Source organism: Myxocyprinus asiaticus, chromosome 16 (genome assembly GCF_019703515.2).
Source record: "Myxocyprinus asiaticus isolate MX2 ecotype Aquarium Trade chromosome 16, UBuf_Myxa_2, whole genome shotgun sequence".
NCBI lineage: Eukaryota > Metazoa > Chordata > Actinopteri > Cypriniformes > Catostomidae > Myxocyprinus > Myxocyprinus asiaticus.
In genome coordinates, this window is record NC_059359.1 from 3890894 (window position 1) to 3902553 (window position 11660).

The 11660-nt window shown below is 36.9% G+C and overlaps 1 protein-coding gene across 1 annotated transcript in view; it reads right to left on the reverse strand.

The window, feature by feature from the left end:
- iglon5 (IgLON family member 5) overlaps positions 1 to 11048 on the reverse strand; it is a 242426-nt gene extending 231378 nt beyond the window's left edge. The window contains exon 1 of the mRNA XM_051721423.1: positions 10612 to 11048. Within this exon, the coding sequence (XP_051577383.1) occupies positions 10612 to 10672 (61 nt within the window). The 5' untranslated portion in view covers positions 10673 to 11048. The remainder of the gene's footprint in view (positions 1 to 10611) is intronic.
- Between the last annotated feature and the right edge of the window lie 612 nt (positions 11049 to 11660).

The following is an 11660-nucleotide window of genomic DNA, read 5'->3' on the forward strand; positions in this document are numbered from 1 at the left end:
AGTTTCCATATAATGACATCGAACAATTTGTCTTAGTGTAATATCAACAGGGCTGTGTATCGCCTGGAATACACAAATAGTTTAATATGAATATTGATACATGGATCTTAAGTATCGATACAATATCATATATCATGAGAAAAAGTATCACGATATATCGATATTTGATTGTATCGACACAGCCCCAAATATCATGTTGTACTGACTACTTCTGTGGAGATTTTTTTGTCATTTTTTGGAGCTTGACAGTCATAGTCATGAACTATGAACCGTCACTGTGTAAAAAAGAGCTGCATTACGATTTATCTGAAATTCTCCTTTTGTGTTCCACAGAATATAACATAATATTATAACTAGAGCTGTCCAAATTAATGCATAAACGCATGTGATTAATTTAAAAGGTTTAACTTGTTAATTTGTCTTAATCGCAATTAACACATTTACCATTAATACAGCATAAACCAGCATAAACACTGGTTAGAAGGGCGGAACCTTTGCGATGAGTCTGCCCGGAGTCATTACACTGACGCACACTTCACAACATATACAATAGCCGTGTCAGTGATCAAATGATGGATAAAGGAGCTCTTAGCACTCTTTGATGTACATAACAAGCTCAGATGGGACTTGTAATAGAAATCAAGTATTTTTCAGCTATTAAGGTGCATTTTAATTACCACAGAAGCATGCCAAGTCTTAACAAATACCAAAACATAGAATGAGACGTTTTTGTTTGCAAGCGCTTTTCATGTGGAGTCCAAAGCGACACTTGATGCGGTCATTGACGCGAATCATGAACGTGGCTTCACGATTGCTGTAGCAAAGTGGATAGCCACAGTCTACCGGCAGATTAATATTGTGGTGGATGAGAGTTTGAGAGATTTAATGCCCATTGCAATGAATATGCAACCTATGTTGGGACTAGTACTTTCAATTTGTCAAACTACCACTTAGACTTTGGGAAACGTTTAAATGTTACTTGAATTGGTGCTATTTTAGTGCATTTCTATCTTTATACTGTGGAAGGTTTTGTTTGGAAAATGTTAATAAAACATTATAATGTTACATATTGTTTTGCTTTCTTTCATAAGTAGTAGGTAAATGCGATTAATTGCGAATAATTGCGAATAAACATGTTAATGTACTGACAGCACTAATTATAACATAATAGTACAAATATTATTAAAGTAACATAATATTTTATATTTAATTATATTTTTGTCATGATGGAGCTTGATAGCCCCAGTCCCCATTAACTTTCATTAAAAAAAAAAAGTTGCTAATATATTCTTCAATATTTCTCGTTTTGTTTGGCAAGATATCCATACAGATTTCATGATTTGATTTGATTCTGATTCACAAGCTCTTGATTCAATTCTGATTCATTTTGGTACTCTCATAAAAAATGTTAAGCCTATTTTTTATATTTACAAATTTAAATTTCATAACAAATGTTTAACAAATTGAAATGTGTAATCCTTAACACAATTAAATCACCATTTTATTAATTTCATTTACTATTACTCAATTCAATTATAACGAAATTTATTATGTATAAATCGTTAAAAACAAATTCACCTTTACACGTATCGATAACACTATGTAACACCATTTTTGTTCCTGGGTATTAAGTGTTATTTCCTAATTGCTTATGCCTCAAAAGTATAGAAAATGGCTATTATTCCCCACAAACTTTGCTTTTATGACCAGGACAGTGATGTTTTGAAATTTACCAATTTCCAATGAGAAAACAGGCGAATGTGTGTCTTTTCGATCACATAAAGTCAGAAAAAAACAACATATGAATCCAAATGAACATATATTTATACTAAAGTAATATTAAAAACCGTGCTGCTCCATAATGGTAACAAGTACCCGTCTTTTCCCCTGGCTCACTCGGTGCACTTCAAAGAGGATTACAACAGCATCAAGACCTTGCTGGACGCCTTGAAGTATGATGAGTACGGCTGGGAGGTCATAGGAGACTTCAAAATGGTGGCATTCCTGATGGGTCTCCAAGGCGGTTTTACCAAGTTTCCCTGCTATCTTTGTCTTTGGGACAGCAGGGACACCAAGGCGCACTACCACAGGCGGGACTGGCCACAGCGGACCGAGTTCTCTGTGGGGAGGAACAACGTCAACTGGGAGCCACTGGTGGACCCCTGAAAGATGCTGATGCCACCACTGCACAACAAATTGGACCGTATGAAACAATTTGTCAGAACTCTAGATAAGGAGTTGGTACCTTCAAGACTTCTTCCCTAAGCTGTCTGAGGCAAAGGTCAAAGCCAGTGTCTTTGTCGGACCACAGATAAAGAAGGATTTTGGATTCATATGTTGTTGTTTTTTCTGACTTTATGGTGAACGAAAAGACACAAATTCGCCCGTTTTCTCATTGGAAATAGGTACATTTCAAAATATCACTGTCCTGGTCACAAAAGCAAAGTTTGTGGGGAATAATAGCCATTTTCTATACTTTTCAGGCATAAGCAATTAGGAAATAACACTTAAAAAAAATAATTGTTACAGTGTAATCATCAATGTTCCAGATGATTATATATATATATATATATATATATATATATATATATATATATATATATATATATATATTTGGCATTTTTTTCAGATTTAAATAGGGTTGCTCATTACAAAATAGTCTTTGTCTCAAACATATGACACACCTACGACTCCCAGCTACTCGGGAGGTTGCTTAAAATTCTACAGCGCCACAGAGAGAAATTGGCATAGTTTTCCATTAAATTCGACCCAAATCATTATAAAAGGACAAAGATTATTTACTCTAGCCATCACTGGATGATATATATGGTGTAAATGTATCTTTCATATAGCCTATACGATGTATTGTCAGTTACAAGTAGGTCTTTTTGTGGTTTGAAAGCTTGAATGAAACCTCTTCAAGGTTACATACAGAGAAATTGCATAATAACTTCTTCAGTTCCGCAATTACACCAGTTTCATGCACTAACCTGCAAACTCATCAACGTCACTTTTGTAAATTTCTGAAGTACAAGAACCTTTGTAACTTTTGTGTATGGTGACTAGATTGGTGTATGGTGATCCCTTTGCCTTGTCCTACCAATGACGTGGCTTCAGTAAATGTTATATCACCCCCTTGTGGTCTCCCAATGCTATTACGCCAGACTACATAAACGAAAGACCATTTGACAGTCAATCGGAAAGCACACAAATTAAGCTTCTAATTTAAATGTCGGCTAATGTTAATATATCAATCCCTTAAAATAACGTGCCGATCAATAACATGCCTATTTGTCAATTTTGCTTGCATGTGAGAGAAATTCTCTCTCAGCTAATGCTGTACATTTTACAGGGAAACTTCCAACTTGGTCCACTGCGAAAATATTGCTTTTAAATACAAGCAACAGGGCCCAAACTATGCAGTTGAATTGCTGTTAATTTAACAGATATAATAATCAAAACAATCAAAACTGAAGTAAACTTTGGTAAATTAAAAGTTTGTCATGGATTTTAAGAATCGATATCAGGATCGTTCAAATGAATATCACGATTAATCGGAAAATCAATATTTTTACCCAGCCCTATGCTTTTGTGTTCCACGGAAGAAAGAAAGTCAAATTGATTGACATAAGGGTGAATAAATGATGACAGAGTTTTCATTTTTGGGTGAGCTATCCCTAACCCAATGTCCTTACCTCCAGCTATGACACCAGCGGTTGTGATCACAGTTCGAGCGACGAGCTCTGTCATCTTTCATTTATCAAAGGCAGGTCACATAATGATCAACACTTTGGTAAAAATGTTTACAAATCCTCTACAGCTTGCTTAATATTTCAAAATGACCAGATTGCAAAAACACCCCCCAGTCTGTTACTACTGTTTCCAACAGGTGTAATAAGAACACGCCCAACCTCGGGCTTGAAGCCCAGTGCGCTCGTCGTCCGTCTAGTGAATCAGCCCACCCCAACACTGCGATTACATCAACAGTTCTTTCTCACCAGTCACGCAGGCCAGGTTTGATGGACTACGAGCCGACAACAAGACAAGAAATGTAGAAAAGCAACCAAAAGGCTCCAGAAAAAACACAGAGAGTATTTGCGGGCCAGGCTTGGAGAGCTTCGCATTGTAGTTCAGAAAGAGAGCCAGTTTGGAAAGACATGGCATCTGTTTTTGGTGGCAGTGGATGGATTTCATAGCTTTTTCTCTGCCTGTCAACAATCTTGGTCCAAGAGGGAGGGAAATGAGCAAATATGGATCATCCAAATTGACCCACCTACAACAGTTGTGAGAATCGGTTATGATGTACTGAACAACAAGTGTACCTAATCAACACATGATTTCAGGTTTTCTGTTGAAGTTTCATCAATAATGTTGACACTGAAATTACACTGATTTGAGTGGCTGGGAAAAGTTACATTTTGGTGATGTTTGGAGGCTAAATTTAATTCAAAATCAATAATTGTAACTTAAAGGGATAGTTCACCCAAATTCCGTCATTATTTATTCGTATGTTGTTGCAAAGAAGGCCGAATTTCAGCCTCAATCACCACTGACTTTCACTGTATGGAAAAAAAGATGAAAGCGAATTGTGACTGAGGCTTACATTCTGCCAAACATCTCTTTTTGTGTTCTGCAGGAAGAAAGTCAGCAGGCCATCATTAGTGCCGTTTAGGGATGGATGATCCCACTTATTTTCTGATACCAAGCACTATCAGGCCAATATCGATACCAATACTGATTCCTCCATTGAATAGTTTTTTTAATTTCAATTTCTGATGATAAAATAGGTCAGTTTAGCCATTTAACAGTGAGCCTGTTTACATGCACACCAATATGCTGATAATTCCCAAAAGTCAGCTTGAAAGCACGAAAACCGCTTTTACATTACATTTGAAATAATCGCTTTATTCTCTGCTTTTGACGTCAAACCGTGAAGAGGCATGCGCAACGTGCGCACATTGGATAAGCCAACAAGAATGCCGGATATGGTGTTTACATGCAATGCAGAACTGATGTAATGGGCAAAAACCTACATGTGTTGACCTATTTATTCTTAAGCCGTTTTTGACCGTACAACAATAAATGAAAACCGTTTATTGCATTTACATTACCATACGCGTTGTCCGATTATTATGCATAATCGGCATAAGAACGTGCATGTAAATGTGCTCAACAACAAATTAATAGCCCTAAATTGCTAATTATCAGACATCTATTTTTGTTTATCATTGAGCGTGTTTACATGCACGTTCTTGCACCGATTATGCTTAATAAGCCGACAATGTGTGTAATCATGTAAATGCAATAAACAGTGTTCCTTTATCGGTGTAAGGTCATAAACGGCGAAAGAATAAACCGGTGGACACGTGTAGATTTTTGCCCATTACACCGATTTCGTGTGGCATGTAAACACCATTTTTGGTGTTCTCACAAGCTTATACCGTTGTTTTGCGCATGTCTCTTCACGGTTTGACGTCAAAAGCAGAGAATAACTCGATAATTTCAAATCTCATGTAAACACGATTTTCTCGCTTTGTCAGATTTTTTAAATAAGATTATTTTTACATGCATATTGTTTGCATCTTGTGGCTATAATTTTGAAACAGTGAGTATTTTAACATTTACAAATTGGCCCCATTGACTTCCATTGTAAGTGCCTCACTGTTACCCAGATTTGTCTTTTTTTTTTTTTTTTTTTTTTTTTTTTTTAAAGGGACAAGTTGAAATTAATTTTTGTGGTAATCAACATCATGCAACAGTTGCTGTCGATTGATCTAAGCTTTTTTGTTGTTGTTGTTGTTTTTATATCGAGTATCAATCCTCTTGATAACACTCCAGTATCGGATGTGCTGTTTGGTACATGTAAAGTTTTGGGGGGTAAATCCAAAGAGAAAAATACTTCAATAACAGCAAAATTGGTATCTTCTCTTTTGGACCAAGCAATCAAAACAAACGTGATAAATGCCTTATTGTACTGTGGTGTAATTAGCATTCACTGCGCAAACAAAAATGTCTTACCAAAATATCCTCTGCGAAACAAACAAAACAAATGTCTCTCTACATTAAAACCAGTCAGACTGAATGACATTTAAAAAGATATTGATTCATGACTTAAGTTAGAATTACTGATGCAGGGCACAATTTGCATCTCTAAACATTTTTTAATTTTCTGTCTGTGCAAACCAGGTTAGTCAAGGCCATATTTTATTTGATTACATAAATGCCATTAAGCAGCCTCTGTGTTTTTAAAACAGTTGTAGTGGGTCAAGGGGAAATGGTAATGCCGTGCTGCACTAATGTGAAGGTCATGTGACCTGCTCAAGGGTACAAAAGCAGGGCAGATAACCAGCTGCCCAGACGCTGCTGCGACACAGCTGAATCAGTTTTAGTAATGTTTATTCCAGGTTCAATACAAACCAAAATTTAACCATATAAATGACACAACCAACTACACTTACAAGCATGAATAAATAGTGAGGAAGCTGATTTAAAACTTGATATAGCATTGACCTTAAAAAGTGAACATTTCACCTCGGAGATGCCATGATACGTGCAAGGAACCACATAATGTAATTTGTAAAAACGACGTCACCTTAACATAATCTTCATGAGATCATTCTGCAAATGACGTCTCGTCATTAGTCAAGAATGAAAACTCACATCTTTATTCTGTACATAGAAAGTGTGCAGTATTATTGGCGCTCAGCCCTTGTATTAAAAAATTTTAAAATGAAAATACGAAGAAATAAAACATTAAATACAATTATCTTCATTGGTTCTTAGTCTGAAAACCAAACAAACCATGGTTATTTTTTATTTTTTTTGGTTAGCATGGTCAAAATATTTTAGTGAAGAGAAGCTTACTCATTATTGGTAATCTAAAATATATTTTATAAGGTTGGAGGTCACAGAAAATAAACTAAGATTTTGCATTTTAAACTTTAAACGCACCTAATGACAGTGAAAGAAAGAAAAAAAATCAGTGTTGGAAAGGCCAGCTACACCGGGTGTAAATGATGTGGTCAGCCAGCTTAATCAATTTCCCTCGTGCAGAAGTGCTGAATTGTGACCATTATAAAAACCATAATGAGTTTGAGACAGATTTTCCCCTGAGCAAACATCTCCAGCTCTGTTGAGTCTGTGGGAGTTACGAGCTCTCTGGGCGTCTCGTTCAACCATCCCACCAACCAAAACACACGCTGACATGAAAATTAAAAAATTCTGCTCCCTCACACAATGTTGCATGTCCTTCAACAGATCCACCTTGTATGATTTGTATTTTTAATCATACATTGATCTGCACATCAGCAGCACTGTCCTACACTAATGGAAATTGATTCTGATTAACAAGTGATTTGGTTATGTAAACCTTAAGGCCAAAACATTTTACGCAAGTATGCAGACGTGAATTCTTGGATAACGCATTTCAAGTGCACGGTCCTGTTGTATATCCTTAACACATATGCTCTTGCGTTGCTGTTGCGGTAACAAACTACAGTACTCAAGGGGGCAATAAGAGTACGGTCAGAAACATACTCTACGCAAACGTGAATGCTTGGCTAACGCATTTCATATGCGAGGTCCTGTCGTACATAACATGCTTTTGCGTTGCTGTGACGGTAAAAAACTACAGTACTTAAGGGGGCGATAGAGTACGGTCAGAAACATACTCTACGCAAACACATATGCTTGGCTAACGCATTTCAAGTGTGAGGTCCTGTCGTACATGCTTAACATGTGCTCCTGCATTGCTGTGACGGTACCAACCTACAGTACTCAAGGGGCCGATAGAGTACGGTCAGAAACATACTCTACTCAAATGCGAATGCTTGGCTAACACATTTCAAGTGTGCGGTCCTGTCTTACGTACATAACACGTTCTCTTGCATTGCTGTAGCGGTAACAAACTACAGTATTCAAGGGGTGAAAGACTGTGGTCTGAAACATACTCTACACAAGTACGCAAACGCAACAGAGTATGTTCAGAAACATACTCTACGTAAAGGCGAATGCTTGGCTTACGCATTTCAAATGCGCGGTCCTGTCGTACATACTTAATGTGTGCTCTTGCATTGTTGTGAAGGTAAGAAACTACAGGACTCAAGGGGGCGATAGAGAGCGGTCAGAACATACACTACACAAATGAGAATGCTTGGCTAACGCATTTCAAGTGCGTGGTTCTGTCATACATAGCACGTTCTCTTGCGTTGCTGAGACGGCAAAAAATTACAGGACTCAAGGGGGCGACAGAGAGCGGTCAGAACACACTCTACACAAACGCGAATGCTTGGCTAACACATTTCAAGTACGCAGTCCTGTCGTACATACTTAACATGTGCTCTTGCGTTGTTGTGACTTTAACAAACTACAGTACTCAAGGGGGCGATAGAGTACGTTTAAAACATACTCTACGCAAACACGAATGCTTGGCTAATGCATTTCAGGCTAATACCAGAATACTATATGCAAAAACGTGAAGGCACACGCTTCTAGCGACCCAAGCGCGATACTGTAGTATCAGCCATCGAGTTAGCCTCAGTCACCATTCATTTTTATTCTACAGAAAAATTATGGAATGAAAGTGATTGGTAAATCATTGGTTTCTTTCGTCTTCCACGGAAGAAAGAACGTCATACGAGTTTGGAACAACATGAGGGTGACGAAAGCTTTTGCATTCACGTACTAGTGAAGAATATGTTTCGGGCACACAAGGTGGCATTAATATACGTATACTGATGCGTGTTTTGGCGCACACAAGGGACAAACTAGATGCTTTACGCGTAGAGTTCCTCCTCAGAGCTCTGGCGTATGTGTGAAAAAAAAGATTCCCTGCAGGGCAAGAAAGATTAAATTTGTGTTCATCGTGGTAAAGGGTTTGAAAAGTGGAATCAAACATCATTTCAAAGCAAGTTTTTCTCTCTTCACAGCACACCAAACGCTATTATTCCCTGACTGATGCATCAGTGTTCTCTGACAAATCAATAATACAACAATAGTAGACTACTCCATATCTGTACGAATCATCCAAATATGTCTGGTTTTCTTCAGTTCTCTGATGATTAACCATTTCGCCAAGCACAACTGCCCTAGAAAAGCATTCAGATAGAGTTAGGAGAAACTAATTCCTAATTCATCCATCAACAATTAGGCCAATTTTAGTGTCAAAATTGCAGCAATGCATCATATTCAGTCTGTGGGTTTTATCATGAGATTTTCACATTTAGTTTTAGAAATGTTCGGAAGCGTTTTGCATCATCCACCCTCAAGGAGAATCACATATTCAACAGCGCAAAGTAAACACATGTTGAGATAGACCGATCACTTTGACCAATATTTTTTTAACCGATATTCACACTTTCTACCTAGTCAATAATGGGTTTTTGAATATCGGCTCTACTGATAAATGCCATCTGGTGGGTCTCTACAGAATAGCACCCAACAATGATATTACAACACTGTGCACACAACAGGGAACAGGTGTTCCCAGGTAAATTAATTAAATATTATTTGTTGTTTGCATAAAGTATTCAACTTTTTATGTAATAATAATAATAATAATGGTAATTTTAATAATTAATACAAATAATGTAAAAAATATTTAATACAAGAATAACTCTTAACATGCAGCATTTTAAGCTAAATTAACAAACAACAACAACAATTACATTTAAACAAAGTAATTAAAAAATGAATAATAATAACAACAACAACAACAACAACAACAATGTTATGGTACTAAAAATGGTAGTTAATACAGAAAAAAAATGATTGACATGTAGCATTTTAAGCTGAATTAATAATAATAAATCATTTAAATTACAAATAAATACAAATTAAAAATAATTTAAATGATGTACAAAATTAACATATTGAAAAATAACAGAAATGTAGCATTTTAAGCTACATTTATAATAATGGTAATATAATTTAATTAAATAATAAAAATACGTATTTGTAATAAAAATTAAAGAATAAAAATTATTAATATTTTTTAAAAATAACATGCTAAATTACTGCAACTACTATTATTGTTGTTTATGACGGCATATACATAATACCTATTCTGTTTATATTGTTAAGTCTAGCGATTATTCACTTATTGCGATAAAAAGCAAAAATAAAATAATTAAAAATCGGTTCTGCATGTCTGATGTGTTTATTTATTTTATTTTTTTTTAAATACAAATAATCCATCGGTCATTTTAAACAAACAAACAAACAAACAAACAAACAAAAAACAATATCGGTCGATCTCTACTTGCATGCATTGACTTCTTACACACAGAGAAAAGAAAAGGCGAGGAAAGCCGTCTTGATGTTTTATTTTTTATTTTTTTCTCTCTAAGTGTTGATATGCAGCACTCGTATGTTGTAGAACGCACTTGTCTCTATGATTTGATTCTCATCACACACTCTTACACACACACAAGCGCGCGCGCACGCTGAGAACACCACAAACCCCTTTCGTGGACACACACGCGTGATTCATTGGCAGGTAGACCCCCAGAACCGCATTAGTATTCCAGTCCAGGTCCGAGCAAAAGAATAAGGCAAGAACGAGTGTGCATGATGTGCCCTGTGTAGAGGAACGCTTGAGGAATGCCAACTTACCTTGCCACAGCAATGCCAACAACCAAGCGGCGAGTGCGTGTCGCAACATTGCGCAACTCATGTTTCGAGTTTCAATCACTGTCCTTGCAGCAACAGCCCGTTGTGATCTTTTTTAAGAAGATTAAACGCATAAACAGTCGTTCGCCCTTTTTATCCTTTTCAATTAAACGTCCGCAGTCCACAATCTTCCAAGTGAGTCAAAAGTGAACCGATTCTCCCAAGTGACCCTTGGCGATGAGACCGAACACAATCTGTTGGCGTTTGGAGTGCCAAAGGACACATAAATAATTCCTTCACGCAAAAAAAATAAATAAATAAAAATACTAGTATTTTCCCACTCAGAATTTAGATTCAAGACAAAGCAATCCAAAGAAGAGGAAAAGACTTCAGCTAAGATGATAAAGAGTGTTGTGGAGGTTTTTGAGGGATGTTCTGGTCTGACGCGTCGCGTTATCACTGTGCATCGTTAAAGGCGCTTGAGAGAGCGAAGCCCGAAAGAAACCTGTGATTGACAGCTCAAGGAGAAATGCCCTCCACCAATCAACGGGACTCAAGGAAGGGGGCGGGGCGACAAGGAAGCGCTTCGGCCAATCATGAGCGCACAGAGGGGCGGAGACAACAAGAGCGCTATGATAAATCTGAGGTGATTTATAGCACACTAAGGCTCTGTCCCAATATCCCCACTTACGGTTTTGGTCTTGCCTACTTACCCACTTGTTTTACGTATTTCCGGTGTTTGGCCACTAGTGTGCAAGTACACCTGAAGACTGCGAGTGTGTGGATGACTTTTGATTGCAGGTTGGGACACTTGTAGACTTAAAGATGTTGGTGCTGGTTGTGACAGCTGTTTTTTGTATTTTCACTCAGCTGAAACCTGATTATTGTTGGTAGCGGTGACTGTTATAGAATACTTAAAATAATAAAAAACTGAAAATTTTACCCATCTTTTCATTTATTAATACACTACTGGTTGTTGGAAGTGTATTGTGCTGTAGAAAATATGTAAGTACATTTTTATAATGTTTTTATTGTGTGAAAATAATTGTAAA